The sequence below is a fragment of the Megalobrama amblycephala genome, linkage group LG8, assembly GCF_018812025.1.
Source record: "Megalobrama amblycephala isolate DHTTF-2021 linkage group LG8, ASM1881202v1, whole genome shotgun sequence".
NCBI classification, from domain to species: Eukaryota; Metazoa; Chordata; class Actinopteri; order Cypriniformes; family Xenocyprididae; genus Megalobrama; species Megalobrama amblycephala.
In genome coordinates this window covers 34,393,023-34,409,627 of record NC_063051.1, presented here as the reverse complement: position 1 = coordinate 34,409,627, position 16,605 = coordinate 34,393,023, and the positions used below count along the sequence as shown (strand labels likewise).

At 39.9% G+C, this 16,605-nt stretch overlaps 2 protein-coding genes across 2 annotated transcripts; both read left to right on the top strand.

Annotated features, from left to right (window-relative positions):
- Positions 1–4,912: 4,912 nt before the first annotated feature.
- zgc:92360 (uncharacterized protein LOC436988 homolog) lies at positions 4,913–13,519 on the top strand. The gene is made up of 11 exons (XM_048200822.1): positions 4,913–5,153; positions 8,523–8,653; positions 9,638–9,729; positions 10,208–10,290; positions 10,368–10,480; positions 11,401–11,547; positions 11,633–11,716; positions 11,806–11,868; positions 11,985–12,056; positions 12,169–12,400; positions 12,478–13,519. The coding sequence occupies exons 1-11, from the start codon at positions 5,066–5,068 to the stop codon at positions 12,504–12,506; spliced, it is 1,134 nt and encodes a 377-aa protein (XP_048056779.1). The 5' UTR covers positions 4,913–5,065; the 3' UTR covers positions 12,507–13,519.
- Positions 13,520–13,667: 148 nt separating this feature from the next.
- On the top strand, positions 13,668–16,568 carry uts2r4 (urotensin-2 receptor 4). Its single transcript, XM_048200823.1, has one exon. The coding sequence runs from the start codon at positions 14,409–14,411 to the stop codon at positions 15,417–15,419; it is 1,011 nt and encodes a 336-aa protein (XP_048056780.1). The 5' UTR covers positions 13,668–14,408; the 3' UTR covers positions 15,420–16,568.
- Positions 16,569–16,605: the final 37 nt, after the last annotated feature.

Here is a 16,605-nt window from a genome sequence, read left to right as displayed (position 1 = left end):
TGATGAATTACAGTGAAATGTGCAGCTCTATTATCTAAAGGTCAGGATGTTAAGCCGCTGGTTTCTGTGGTGATTTCTAGAAGGAGACACTCGTGGCCTTTTCTCCTCACTTTCTCTCTGTCAGTTCCTCCTTAAGATGATTTTCCACTACATGTTTCAGATTTCTCAATCTATACATCTACATAACAGTTGAGAAATCTTAAAACAAGTAGCATGTGCAGAAAAATCACTGAGCAATATTTCTTCTGTTTCAGTTCTAGGAGCAGACTCAGATTTTTTGCACTGATTTTGGGGGAATAACACACGGTAAAATGTGTTAAATTGAACTGAAAAGTTTAATCAATTGATCCAAAATATTTCATAAACACAGTGTGGAATTCTGCAGGTCTGAAAACACGCCTCCATTTCATCAGTTCTGCTCAGTTTATTTACTATGGCACTTTTCATTTAGTTTCAAAGCCGCTTTAAAGGAAAAGTGCTTCACTGCCTCTAAGATGGTTACGCAAATTAGGAAGAACTTTAACAGGAACAAAGACTTTCTTCATCTTAGAATTACACATATCTTCAGTTTCTGTACTGCATGTTAAATCTGTGCGGCGTGAGTCATTAGATTCTCCTTCAAAAGAAAGAGTGAATTTTAATTGCACCGCACACATGAACTAAAAGACTTCATCAGGTCTGTAAGAGCATCATTTGTCCGTGAATGTCGTTTTACAGGAAGATTTGAAGCGTCTGAACTAATGGAATGTGATTTGAGGTCTGATGAGGTGAACGAATCCTGTCACATATAACAGATCCTAATGACTCGTGTCAGTTATTTAATCGTGTCAAACACACACAGAGCCGGCGTTCATCACAGTGTTTGATCCACTTGTAATATGTCGAATCATTTTCCTCAAAGAACACTTGACACTTTCTCCTTTAGTTCTTTATTTATTTGTTCTATTTTGGTGGTCATTGTGGCGCATCATTTGGGGTTGCCATGGAGACAGTGATACAGTCACAGCACATCTGATCTGCTGTATTACACTGCGGTCAGTCCTTAAATCAGCATGAAAGGGAAGTTGCGCTCGTCTTTTCTTCTCTATTGTGTCGTAGATCCGAGTGAAACGCTTTGCAAACAAGAACAAATGTAGGGCGGGGCTTGATTTTGATTGGATGTTTGTGGTTTGCTATTGGTGGATCTCATGTGAGTGACAGGTTGCCCCGCCCTCATCATCAGAGAAGAGAAGAGATGCTGCAAGAGGAAGATATTCTGATTCAAGATTACCAGGAACATGAATTTAACACAATAATGATGGTGTGCACCGATAATAAACTAACATTTCATTAAAAAAAACCCAGAATTGTCAGTTTTGATTTCATGGTGACTTTAACCCCGTTTGACGCAGTCTCTGATGTGTGTTCCTTCAGCTGTTAAACACAATGATTCATCTCACTTATCCAGCAAACACTGATCCACTGAGAGTTCGGTGAGTTCACTGGAATAGACCTTTTCATGAAACACTAAACATGCTTCTGGATTCATGAATTTGGCTGCAGATTCATCTGCTTGTAGATCATCCTGTATCTGTGATTAATACAAATGATAATTTCTTCTGTTCCAGTGAAGAGCGACTGATTCACAGCGATCTGCCGCCACCGTGTGGACAAACACTGCTATGACTGTGTAAGATTCTAATTATAAACTGCATTTATTCTTTGCATTTCACCTCTGCTCTTCTTTAATATTCTAGTTTTTATGAATATTTCTTGCTCTGTGATGAATTGTTTTTTCCCCTCTATTGTAAGTCGCTTTGGAAAAAGGTGTCTGATAAATGCATAAATATATAATTCATATGTTTTTCTATATGAAACTGAGGCTGTTTGAAGGACGATTTCACATATATACTAAATAAATGTTTCTGAAGTTTTCAATAGAAATGTCAGGTTGTATTAATTGTCATACTTTGTTTTTAAATCTCTTCTTAAAACGCATTTGTTTTATTTAGCCTTTAATACTTGTTAATCTTTGCTTTTGTTATGTTTCTATTATTTTTATTATTTCTATTGTTGTTTTTATTTATCTCACTCATGTACAGCACTTTGGTCAGTCCTGTGGCTGTTTTAAATGTGCTTTAAAAATAAACTTAAACTCATAATTTGGTTAATTTACTGTTTAATGTCATTAAATAGTCTACTACAGTGTGTTTTAAATACAACTGTTCAAACAGGTTCCTAATGTGACAATTTACTCAATATGCTGTGACAACATGCCCCACTATATGGCTAGACTGTTTTTCCTGCTGTGATATGTTAGTAAATTAATGTTTCTTAATTCACTTACATGTAAAGTTAATATGTGTAGGTTATGCTTTTATGTTATTTATGGGTTAAAAATCAAGCATCAAAACATTAAGTGTAAAACAGCTTTAAATTGTTGTTGTTGTTTTTCAATACATCAGAATGGGTCCTGTTTACAACCTGAATTCCGGAAATGTTGGGACGTTTTTAAATTTGAATAAAAATGAAAAACTACAAGACTTTCAAATCACATGAGTCAATATTTTATTCACAATAGAACTTTGATAACATAACAAATGTTTAAACTGAGAATTTTTTCAATTTTATACAAAAAATGAGCTCATTTCAAATTTGATGTCTGCTACAGGTCTCAGAATAGTTGGGACGGGGACATGTTTACCATGGTGTAGCATCTCCTCTTCTTTTCAAAACAGCTTGAAGACGTCTGGGCATCGAGGTTATGAGTTTCTGGAGTTTTGGTGTTGAATTTGGTCCCATTCTATATATAGGTATAGGTTTCCAGCAGCTGAAGAGTTTGTGGACGACTTTTACGTATTTTTCTCTATAGGTGAAAGATCTGGATTGCAGGCAGTCCGATTCAGCACCCGGAAGAAGCCATGCAGTTGTAATAGCTGCAGTATGTGGTTTTTCATTGTCCTGCTGAAATACACAAGGCCTTCTCTGAAATAGACGTCGTCTGGAGGGGAGCATATGTTGCTCTAAAACCTTTATATACCTTTCAGCATTCATAGTGCCTCCAAAACATGCAAGCTGCCCGTACCGTATGCACTTATGCACCCCCATACTATTAGAAATGCTGGCTTTTGAACTGAACGCTGGAAGGTCTCCCTCCTCTTTAGCCCGGAGGAGAATGTCAAATTTGGACTCGTCTGACCATAAAACACTTTTCCACTATGAAACAGTCCATTTCAAATGAGCCTTGGCCCACAGGACACGACAGCACTTCTGGACCATGTTCGCATATGGCTTCCTTTTGCATGATAGAGCTTTAGTTGGCATCTGCAGATGGCACGGCGGATTGTGTTTACCGAGTGGTTTAGTTGGCAGTGGTTTAGTTGGTCTGCATCACGGCGGATGTGTTTACAGTGGTTTATGGCAGGGCGGATTGTGTTTACCGACAGTGGTTTAGTTGGCATCTGCAGATGGCGGGGCGGATTGTGTTTACCGACAGTGGTTTAGTTGGCATCTGCAGATGGCAGGGCGGATTGTGTTTACCGACAGTGGTTTAGTTGGCATCTGCAGATGGCAGGGCGGATTGTGTTTACCGACAGTGGTTTAGTTGGCATCTGCAGATGGCAGGGCGGATTGTGTTTACCGACAGTGGTTTAGTTGGCATCTGCAGATGGCACGGCCGAATGTGTTTCCTGACAGTGGTTTCTGGAAGTATTCCTGGGCTCATTTAGTAATGTCATTGACACAATCAGTGTCGTCTGAGGGCTCGAAGACCACGGGCATCCAATAAAGGTCTTCGGCCTTGTCCCTTACGCAGAGATTTCTCCAGTTTCTCTGAATCTTTTGATGATGTTATGCACTGCAGATGATGAGATTTGCAATTTGACGTTGAGGAACATTGTTTTTAAAGTTTCCCACAATCTTTTCACACACTCTTTCACAGTTCTGCCCATCTTTACTTCTGAGAGACTCTGCCTCTCTAAGACATCCCTTTTATAGCTAATCATGTTACAGACCTGATATCGATTAACTTAATTAGTTATGTTCTCCCAGCTGATTCTTTTAAAAGTTTCTTGCTTTTTCAACCATTTGTTGCCCCCGTGCCAACTATTCTGAGACCTGTAGCAGACATCAAATTTGAAATTAGCTAATTTAGTGGATAAAATTGTAAAATTTCTCAGTTTAAACATTTGTTATGTTATCTATGTTCTATTGTGAATAAAATATTGACTCATGTTATTTGAAAGTCTTTTAGTTTTCATTTTATTCAAATTTTAAAAACGTCCCAACATTTCCGGAATTCAGGTTGTAATTTGTTTGCTTGTTTTCTGAGCAAAAATTAAATATCATACATTTTTACCATGATTTACAGAAGACACCCACTAAAATGTCATTCAGTGTAACAATCTTGTCAGGGATATGTACAACAAAAAATCTATTTATGTCATATTAAAGACTAATTACTTTTACCCCAAATGCTAATTACTTGTAATTTTACATTTTTAACTTTGCCACTATCCCAGGTTTTGCTCATTTGTCAGCAATATTTTTTTACTCATTTAAAATGCAATAAAATTTAGTATGCTTTTATATATTTTAATACGTACAGGTCAGAATAAGTATGTTGTTTCAATTTTTATAGAAATATAAGTTTTACACTGAATGAACATTATTTCACCCACATTTTGACATTTTATTCTCCCATTTTATTCTCCCTTTTCTATGTATATAAAATACATTTTGTATTGATTTAAATGTCTTTGACTCTTATATGTGAGTTTTGCGTTATAATGTGAACTATGCGCTAATGTGTGTGTAAAGATAGATGTGTAATCTGTGAGTTTGTGTGTTTATGGTGAGTGTGATGACGCTCTGGAACACACAGACACACACACACACACACACACACACACACACACACACACACACACACTCTGGTGTTTCTGATGCGGAACAACAAGTCTGAACAAACTCTGCTGCTTCACTTCCGAATGTTTGAAACACCTCCACCAGCCCAGCGCCTCCTCCTGCTCCTGCTGCTGCTCCGCGCTCGTGAGGAGAGACACCGACCCGCCGCTCCACCGGACCGATGACGGACAACGAGCGCGCGGCCCGAACCCTCAAACACGTCCTGCAGAAGCCGGGGAACGGCAACTGCGCGGACTGCGGCGCGGACAGTAAGTTTACCCCCATAAAAATCCACCGAGTAACCGGAACCGGAGCGCACGAGACATGACCGAACCTGCGCGAACGGATCAACGCGCGCTCGAGACACACGGGGGGCGTGACGCGCGCGGACAACTCACCTGAAACGCACCGTGTGCGAGCAACTGATATGGAGATGTTTTAAATAGTGTATTACAAACTTGTGTTATAGTACGCGATGCTATCCGGGATATCTAGAGTTCATGAACATGATATCTTTGCGTGCGTGTGCGTGTGTGTGTGTCTGTGTGTGTTTCAGACATACCTGTGTAATTAATGTCTGTAGTGTTTGTAAAGGGAAGGCAGTGATGGATGGTTTGGGGATTGTGTTTGTACTCATATAAAGCAGAATTTGATTTCAGAAATTTCAGATTTGATTTCAGAATGTGTGGAACATTTTATTTCTGATTTAGGATTGAATTTAGTGTTTAAAATGATATAGATCAGGATTGTGTTTGTCTGGAGGCGGGCGGCTGGTGGAGACAGGCCCAGATGTTGACTGAAGGTGTGGCTGCGATTTCTACATGATTCTAGGAAGAGAGAGAGAGAGAGAGAGAGAGATGGGGGGATGTGGGTGGAGTTGAGGAGAGATGAAGAAACAGGAAGTGGGTTTCTGCTCACTGTCCAGTGTAACACATGAATGTGAATTGAGATGTTGAGATGTTTCTGGACACGTGTTCAGTGTTCTGGTAGAGCTTTCTTCTCTATCACATATTTTAGTAATCATCATAAATTATCATTCGAAAGCTTTAAACTCAGTATTCATCCTGTGGAAAGTGTTTTGAAATTGGACATTGCGGTACTTTAAATCCTTTTAGCAGCTCAACTTTTGTGACATCAACTTCAAACTTTGAGCACAACTTGGTTAGACGTACAGCTTTGATTGTATAGCACTATTAGAGTCCAGGTTATTCTGTGAAATATACAGTTTGTATAAATGTTTAGTTCAGTGCATTTGCTTTACAGTTAAAGGATTAGTTCACTTCAGAATTAGAATGTCCTGATAATTTACTCTCCTCCATGTCATCCAAGATGTTCATGTCTTTCTTTCTTCAGTGGAAAAGAAATGAAGGTTTTTGAGGAAAACATTCCAGGATTTTTCTCCATATAGTGGACTTCACTGGGGTTCAACGGGTTGAAGGTCCAAATGTCAGTTTCAGTGCAGCTTCAAAGAGCTCTACATGATCCCAGACGAGGAATAAGAGTCTAATCTAGAGAAACCATCGGCCATTTTCTAAAAAAATAAAAATTATATACTTTTTAACCACAAATGCTCATCTTGCACTGCTCTGTGATACGCCACACATGACATAATCATGTTGGAAAGATCCTCCAACTTCAGAATCATCCAACATCGTTGTTTTACTTTTTTTGTAAAGGCCGTTTGACCTAATCTTTGCACGTTCACTTTGTAAACACTGGATCGGTACTTCCGCCTATGTCACACGTGATCTTTCCAACATGATTACGTCATGCGTGACGCATCACAGAGCAGTGCAAGACGAGCATTTGTGTTTAAAAAGAATATAATTTTATTTTTTTTAGAAAATGTCCGATGGTTTCTCTAGATAAGACTCTTATTCCTCGTCTGGGATCATGTAGAGCTCTTTGAAGCTGCACTGAAACTGACATTTGGACCTTCAACCCGTTGAACCCCAGTGAAGTCCACTATATGGAGAAAAATCCTGGAATGTTTTCCTCAAAATCCTTCATTTCTTTTCCACTGAAGAAAGAAAGACATGAACATCTTGGATGACATGGAGGAGAGTAAATTATCAGGAAATTTTCATTCTGAAGTGAACTAATATTTTAACTGAAAGTGTTTTAACTTTATTTTTACATTTTTAAAATGCTTTGATAACGAGTGCCTCCTCTAAACAGAGACCCAGCTTACGTCTGTATTCCAAAACATTCATGAACTACAACCGTTTACGATCAGATCTGTTCTCAAAAAAGTGTTAATAAATCATAGTTTTACTTAATTTAAATCATGTTCAGGTTGCCTGGCGAACTGTTTTATCAGTAAATGTACCTGATGAGGGTCTGTGATCATGATGTCAAGAGGATTTAAAGGGATAGGTCACCCAAAAATGAAAACTATCCCATGATTTACTCACCCTCAACCCATCCTAGGTGTATATGACTATCTTCTTTCAGATGAACTCAATCAGAGATAATATTCTGGCTCTTCCAAGCATTATAATGGCAGTGAATGGGGTTGAGATTTTGAAACCCAAAAAAGCACATCAATCCATCATAAAAGTAATCCATACGGCTCAAGGGAGTTAATAAAGGCCTTCTGAGGTGAAGCAATGCGATTTTGTAAGAAAACCTGTTTGTCTGCTTCTGCTGAACACAAAACAAGTTATTTTGAAGAATGTTGATAAACAAATACTTTTGTTTTTTTTGTCCACACAATGAACGTCAAAGGAAACTGAAACTGGTTGTCAACATTCTTCAGAATATCTTCTTTTGTGTCGCAGAAGAAAGAACATCAAACCGGTTTGGAACAACATGAAGGAGTTTTCATTCTTGGATGGACTGTCTCTTTAAGTTCACATGTGCAAATTATCGGAAATGTAATGCTGCATTCATGCCACCGCGTAATTACCGTAATCTTGAGATGACAACACGTGACGTTATATTTGGAATAATGCGTTTCTATGGCACTACGATCAACGCCTAAATTAATCTAAAGTGGTCAGGTGGTACAGTGGTCAGGTGGTACAGCAGCTACTTGGTACATGTGGAAGCTTTCAGAAAAACTGTAATTACGAGCTCTACGAGGACGTGAACGCTTTGTATGAGGCAGAATCTCGGTTACAGTAATTACGATATGGCGTGAACACCTTGAATTCTACTGTGCAATATTTTATCGTTTTATCTCATATCTTTTCTATCTGTCAATATGACATAATGAAGTCAGAGTTAGGTGTTTTACCCAGTTTAAGGGTTTTATCAGCAATGCTGGAATATTATCTCTGTATCTGTGTGTGTTTCTGTAGCTTTAGGCTGTTGTTAACTGTACTTTAGTGTTCTTTAGCTTCAGGCCGTTTCAGAGCTCATCACTCAGGCTTTTGGACAGCGTCTGAGTTATTTCGCTCAAGGGTCTGTTTTCCAGGAATCCTGATGATGTAAATCAGTGTTCAGTATCTCTTCCTTATTCTGTCGTTGTAAGTATCATGTCTGTGCTGAGTCGGCAGTCTATTATTAACACGACGATCCGTTCTTCTGGATCTCAGTGGGAAAAAACATCAGCCCAACCTGCAAATGCAAAACTGAATTTTGACACCTTCTCTGTGCTTTTATGTCTCTTTTATTTATTCATCTCTCTCTCTCAGATCCAGAATGGGGCTCTTGTTCTTTGGGAGTCTTCATCTGCCTGGCCTGCTCCGGAGTACATCGCAATATTCCCAGCATCGGAAAAGTCAAATCCCTCCGACTCTCACGCTGGGAGGATTCAGAAGTTCAGGTGTTGATGATGTTTCTGTAAACCTGCTGCATAATATTTATTAAAATTATGAATTAGCTTTTTTATACTTTCAGTTTTCATTTAAGTTTTAGTGTTTTTACGTGCTTTTGTCAATTTTTTTGGTTTAGTCATTTTAGCACTTCAACTTATTTTATTTCACTTAGTTTCTAATTAATAAAAATTATAGTATTTATATTTTATTTCAGCTTTAATTCAGTCAATGAAAATGGGTTTGAATATGTTTAGTTTAGTTTTGGTGAGTGACATTTACATGGACCATAATAATCCGTTTGTAATCAGTCGGTCAGAATAAATTGGCCAAATCCGAAATTTCATTCAGATTGTAAGGCGTGCTTTAAGGCTTTTCTAATCCGTGCAATAGGACATGTAAACACTCGGATTGAAAACAGAAACTGGAAAGATCTGCTTCATTTCTCTTCATAACTTCAGATCTTCTCAAGGTGTGCCTCAAGGCTCGGTCCTCGGACCTCTTCTTTTCTGTATTTATGTGTTACCCGTTGGTCATATTATCCTGCAAATGCACATTTCTGCTTTCTTCACTTCTTTCATGTAAACACTATGTTCGGATTCATCAATCGGAGTGATTTCATTCCGGCTGAAACAAAAAGTGTCCATGTAATGTTGTTCATCATGTTATTTTCCATGCAACAACAAAAGGATAACGTTTCTTTTCCACACCAAAACAGTTCATACTGACTATGAAGATGAGTGAATGATTTTAATTTCGGTCTGTTCCTCAAACCAAGAGTCATATGACTCCAGAAGACATGAGTCATGCCAACCGTACGGTGCTTTTTCCTTTCCAGTCGCGGTCACTATGAACTGTTACTGTATAGAAAAGAGATGCATGAAGATTCTTCTGTTGTGTCGCAACTGCATGAAACTGCATTTCTTTAAACAGTAAAAAAGGTGCCTGCAAATATCTGATTGATGTTGCATAACTGTATGCTTCATTATTTTTAGTTCCTGTCTGAGCATGGGAATGACACCATGAAGGCCGTTTATGAGGCTGCTGTTCCTGTTTACTACTACAAGCCCACGCACAAGGACTGCCAGTGAGTTCCCATGGCGACATGCCGCATCTCCACCAGCCCATCACGATCACAATCTGATCCCAGAAACCAGAGCGTCTCTTGTCAGTCAGTGTGGAGTGACTGGATGTGGAAATATCCTCTCAAATACAGTCGTATCATGTTCTTCAGCCTGAGGAAACCTCTTAAATGCTCTGCCAGGTGTTATATTTAGGGTTAGTTCAACTTTAGGGCACTTAATTGAGTTCGTTTAGCTGTAATGAGTATTAATTTAGCTGATCGGCTGGCTTTAACAAAGCTTCAGAGAATCAGGAGAGCATGAGACTAGAACTAGACATCTATGAGAGACGATCAGACCTAATCTGGCACTAGACGAATGTCTGAACTAGTGCAGGTTTGATGACTGTAGTTCCTGAGTTGAGCTGATGGAGGTGTGTGTTTTAGGGTTGAGCTGATGGAGGTGTGTGTTTTAGGGTTGAGCTGATGGAGGTGTGTGTTTTAGGGTTCTGAAGGAGCAGTGGATCCGGGCGAAGTACGAGAGGCAGGAGTTCATCGAGGACGGAAAGAAGCCGATCTATGAGGACGGTACGTGTGCGTCTGACCCTCAGAACACTGTTTCTGTTTCCCGCTTGATGATTGACATGCTCGTTGACCAATCACAGAGGCGAAAGATGGCATGCTGATGAAGAGGGGGCGGGACAACGGACAGTTCCTCAACAGGCGATTCGTCCTGTCCTTGAGGGACGGCACACTAAAGTACTACACTAAACTAGACGTGAGTGTCATTCATATACTGTTAGAGTGTTTGTTAATATTTTGAATTTTGAATTTTTTTAATGTTACTTAAAGTTTTATTTTTTAAAAATGTCTACACATTTTTAGTTTGTCTATTTTCATTATAATTTTTGTTAGTTTTAGTAATTGTTTCTGTTTTTTGTCATTTTTATTAGAGTTTGTTTTCTATATAGTTTTTATTAAGTTTTAATTTTTATATTTTCTGTTTTGATTTTCATTTTAGCTTGTTTTAGTCATTTTTATTGTTTGTTTTTGTCTTTTTATAATTTTTTTTTAAATATGTCTATATATTTTTAGTTTTTATGATTGTTTAATTTAAGTTAGTTTTCAAATTTTGTTGTGTTTTTGTCATTTTTATTTGAGTTTGTTTTAAATGTCTATATAGTTTTTATTAAGTTGTTATATTTTCTGTTTTTATTTTAAAGTTGGCATCATTTTTATTGTTTTCATCATTTTTTTATTATTTATTTCTAAATATGTCTATATATTTTTAATTTTAGTTAGCTTTCTAATTTTGTTTTGTGTTTTTGTCATTTTTATGGGTTTTTTAATGTCTATATAATTTTTATTAAGTTTTAGTCTATATTTTCTGTTTTCATTTTAATTTTCAAGTTTTAGTAATTTTTTTTTTTGTGTGTTTTTGTCATTTTTATTTGAGGTTTTTTTTTTTATATATATGTCTATGTATTTTTAAGGTTTAGTTTTTAGTTTTCATTTTAATTTTAGTTAAAGTTTTTTTAATTATATTGTGTTTTATAATTTATATTAGAGTAGAACATATATATATATATATATATATATATATATATATATATATAGTGTTAAAGTTTATGTTATTTCAAGTAAAGAAATTTGTTTTTATGGATGTAGTTCACACTAATAACCAGCGTGTCTCTGTAGGCTAAAGAACCCAAGGCCGTTATGAAGGTGGACACACTGAACGCCTGCTTCCAGCCGGACAAGATCGGAAACCCCAACGGTCTGCAGATCACCTACGTGAAAGACAACATCACACGAAACATCTTCGTCTATCACGACAGCAGCAAGGTGAGAGAAAACAGACACACACACACACACACACACACACACACACTCATATCTGAGACTCTGTGTGTGTCTCTGTCTCCATCAGGAGATCGTGGACTGGTTTAACTCCATCCGAGCAGCTCAGCTGCACTATCTGAAGGTGGCTTTCCCTGGAGCGACGGATGCTGAGGTCAGTCCTGAAACACTTCTCAACTTTTTAATGTTGATCTCAGTGAATCCGGTCGTGTGCAGTGAACTTACCTTCTCTATTCGTCTCAGCTGAAGCCCAAACTGACGCGCAACTTTCTGATAGAGGGATACATGGAGAAAACAGGCCCACGGGTGAGACGCGCTCTCAAACACACACACAAATAAACTTTAAATAGCATCAGTGATAAAAGAAGGAGCGTGTATTAAGAAGGTAAACAGTTGATTTTGAGCTGGTTGTGTGTCTGCAGCAAACAGAAGGCTTTAAGAAGCGTTGGTTCACGCTGGACCACCGACGGCTCATGTACTTCAAAGATCCTCTGGTAAGACATCTGCAAAAAGTCAAAAAGAAGCCCTGACCGATTACAGCATCTAAAATGCATGAATCTGGATGATGATGCTTCTCAAATACAGTTTCTTCTGTGTGTCTGTCAGGACGCGTTTGCTAAAGGCGAGGTGTTTCTGGGACACAGGGATCACGGGTACCGCGTTACGATCGGACTGCCCGCGGGAACCCACTATAACGGGTCGTGGCAGTACGGCATCACCATAGAAACCCCGGAGCGCAGCTTCCTGTTCACCTGTGAAACGGATACGGAGCAAAAGGATTGGATGAGCCATTTCAATGCAGTCCTCAACACTCCCATGAGCCCGCAGGAGTACACAGGTAACACCAGCGTCCGCACACACACATACACACACACGCGTGACGGCATGAAAACATGAGTGATGTGTGTTTTTCAGTGGAGGCGTACTTCAAACACAAACACTGATGGACCAGCGAACGCTGACCTCTGACCTCCGCAGCGGATCTCACAGCACGGCTTCTGAAATGTGTTTTATGTTAATGTTGTTTGTATACTGTACTATGATTCTGTATCATTAGATTATACAACCTTCCATACGTTCAGACTGTTTTGTCTACTATAACTTTATATTTGCATGTTCATCTAAACTGAAATTTTGTTTTGCACCAAATTTGTCTTTTATGGCCTAAAGGCTCCATCTAGTGGTGAGATTGAGTTATTATTCATCATCTGACCATTCACATGGACATTTGTTAAAGTGAATTTCAACTCCTTTTTTTAATTGTAAAAGGTTCTGAACATCTTTTTCTTTACATATTAAAAGGATGGTTCAGAGAAAAATTATCGTTCTGTCATCATTTTCTCTCCCTTGTGTCATTCCAAACCGTTTCTTTTCTCTATGGGACATGTTTAGCAGAATGTTCACGCTGCACTTTTACATTCAATAATAACGGTGTGTAGCGACCACATCAAGCCTCAAAAAACAGCCAAACGCCTCATAAGTGTCATAAATTATCCATCAGAAGTGCTGTGCAAAAGTGTTCACCCCCTTCTTTTTTTTCCCATTTTGCCATGTTGCAACCTTATGATATCAATATACACTCAATACCCCATAATAACTAATCAAAAAACAGATTTGTTACAACTTTATCAAAAAGCAAAAATAAAAAAGCATAAGGTTGCAGCATGACGAAATGTGGAAAAAAAAGAACACTTTCGCAATGCAATTCCACGTTTTCTGTCGTATGATGCTTTAGATTGATATTCAATATTCACTGTAAATCTCTGCTGCAGCTCTCGAATCTCATTGGTTCAAGTGTGTCACATGACCGTTCAATCAGATATTTGAATATGCATGCACACAAATGAGTTTTAAGAGCTTTTTGGAGGAGCAGAGCGAGTAAATGATGACAGAATAATGTTATGATCCCTCAGGGTTTTTATTGCAAAGTTTTAATAAAAGTGCTGATCTAATAATCTTCATGTGTTTGTGAAGTCTGATTTTGATCGTTCACGTGAGCTCGAGGATATTCCTGCACTGTGTGTGTGTGTGTTTGAATGTTGGTGTGAATGGAAGATTATTGAGTGCTGCTCATGATCGGGGTGTGTGAAACGGCACCAGGGTGTTCGGAGACGTTTGAGTGCCTCGACCGCTGAACGTCAGATCACACCTACCTGAGAGAAAGAGAGAGAGAGAGAGAGATGGACACCAGAGACACAACAGAATCCAAGAGTGTCTCAACACAGCCAAACACTTCCCGAAGAAGCAAAGCTGGATGGACGCAGCGGAGAACATCACATCTGTACGGTCACGGACGGCGCTCTGTTATACGGCAGTCCTGCATGGAGTTGGATCATGGGAATGTTTAGGACTTGTTGCCGAAGGACTTGTGAGTCAGTCGCTCCACGTTCGTTTAGTACTTTGATGTTTGAAGAGGCTTTTTTCTGCCACACTCTTAGAAATAAAGGGTGTTTTCACAGCGAAGAACTGTTTTTGGGAACATTTCAGTGAACAGTTCTTAAAAGAACCACTTTTTTCTTCATGTGAAGAGCATTTTAATAATCGAATGAACCGTTTTCTGCTATAAAGAACCTTTAGTGCGGATCAATGGATATTAAAGTATTCGGATGCCAATGAAGAACTTTTAAGTGCGTCAGTTTTATTAGAGCTTCTCTGAAAAAGGGTGTTTTCAAGGCAATGCCATTGAAGAACCATTTTGGGAACTTTTTTTTCACTTAAATATTCTTTTGTGGATTGGAAAACTTCCATGGATGCCAATGAAGAACCTTTATTTTTAAGTGTGAAGTGGAACAAGAGCTCAGTTTTGTAGGAAACACTCAGGAACAGTCAATTTTTTCTTCTGAATAATGAGTAACGGCAGTGCCGTGGCGGGAAGCGCTGGAATGGTTTGGGTCACTCCGCTCCTGGGCTCCACCCTGATCACCATGTGTGTTTTGGGCATGACGGGTAACCTGTACACCCTTGCCATCATGCGATCGGCCACACTGCGGCGCTCAGGCTCTTTGTACGTCTTTATCCTCAATCTAGCGGCGGCCGATCTGCTCTATCTGGGCACCATCCCATTCGTGGTCTGCACCTACTTCGCCCACGATTGGTTCTTCGGGGAAATGGGCTGCAGGTTGTTGTTGAGTCTGGATCTGCTCACCATGCACGCGAGCGTGTTCGTGTTGGTAGCGATGAGTTTGGAGCGCTACCGCGCCGTCGCCACACCTTTCCGGGCCCGGCGCTCCACCGCCCGCGGCCACTGGCTGATGGCGTTGGGAATCTGGGCGGCAGCGTTCGTGCTGACGCTCCCCATGATGGTGATGATCCGACTCCGAGAGGGACGTCCGGCCACGGCGGGGCTCGTCAAACGCATCTGCTTCCCAACCTGGACGCCCGAGGCCTTTAAAGCGTATCTCACGGCGCTCTTCTTCACCAGCATGCTCCTGCCCGGCCTGCTGATGGTCGGACTCTACGCGGGTCTCGCCCGCCGTTACTGGGCCGCTCAGGCCAACCTGACCCGTGGATCCTCGCTGTCCGTCCGCAGGCGCAGACTGAAACTCAAAGTGGTGGGAATGATCTTCTGCATCGTGGTGGCGTACTGGGCGTGTTTCCTGCCGTTCTGGGGCTGGCAGATGGCGAAGCTCTTCTCGTCCGAGTCGCTCCGCTCGCTGTCGCCCGCCGCTCACACCTACGTCAACTTCTTCGTCACCTGCCTGACGTACGGGAACAGCTGCGTCAACCCGCTGCTTTACACGCTACTGACACGCAACTACCGTGACTACCTGGCCCAGAGAGGTCAGTCCTCGGGGTCGAGTCGAGGGGACCTGGGGTCAGCCGCAGGGGTCAACGCACTCCAGGATCAGATAGGATGACTTCTGTTTTGAGAGCGAAACGTGACTTTAGAAATCTGCTGTTTTTGCTTTAGTTTTTTTTTTACACTTGATTACACGACTAAAAGTGTTTATTGCTCAAAAGTAACAAAAATGTGTCATCTCTGCTCCTCTTGTGCAACAGAATTGCAAAAATGATTAAGTTGCGTCCAGCTCCACCCCCTAATGGGTGGAGCTTTACCTAATTAGGGTTAGGGATTCTTCAAGCTCCACCCATTACATCCAAAGCTCCACGTCAAGCTCCTCCCATTACGTTCAGAGAGGTGGAGCTCAACATCAAGTCAATGTCCTGCTGATCTCATCATGACTTGTTGATCATGTTATTTTTACAGTGAGTTGGGTCAGAGGTCAGAGGTCACTCACCTTGAACTCTTCGCCCTGCACAAAGGGGAAACACGGTTCAATCTCAATGTCAATGTTAAGTTGGTCTTAATATTCATGTGTTAATATCTGCCATGTCACCGAGTGACAGAGGAGTTTGTGCTGAAGCACTGTAGTGTTTGATTAGACACATCAACGGCAGAAGATATGGGATTTGGGAAGTGTTTCTCTTCCCTATGATAAGTCCTTATATTTGCTGTCCTCACTCTACATGATAATACAGGTTAATGGTTAGAAGTTTATGATTTATATCTATCATTGTTTTAAATCAGATCTCAGATCAGTTTTGCACCAGAGAATTGCTGCTCAGTGTAGTGTGAATCTGTATTGTAGCTCTAAGTTTTGAATATTACAGTCTTTATGGTGCTTGTTTGTATTTGTTTGTGCCTGTGGGCTTTTAAAATTTAATTTAAAATAATTCATGCAATATTGTCTTAATTAGTAAATGTTCAAGCTAAATAAATTTAATTTACTCATGATCATTCAGACAGCTGGCAAGTGAACTCTTGAGGGGTGTGTGTGTGTGTGTGTGTGTGTGTGTGTGCGTGTGTGTGCACGTGTGTGTGTGTGTGTGTGTGTGGAATCTGTTTTCTGTCCGTCACATTCCTCAGCTCCTGCTTCGGGTCTTTTCGAGTCGCTCTGTAAATTGTCATGAGGCTCTGAACTGAACTCAATCACAATGAAACAGTACAGTACATGAAGTTAAAGGATTAGTTCACTTCAGAATTCAAATTTCCTGATAATTTACTCTCCTCCATGTCATCCAAGATGTTCATGTCTTTCTTTC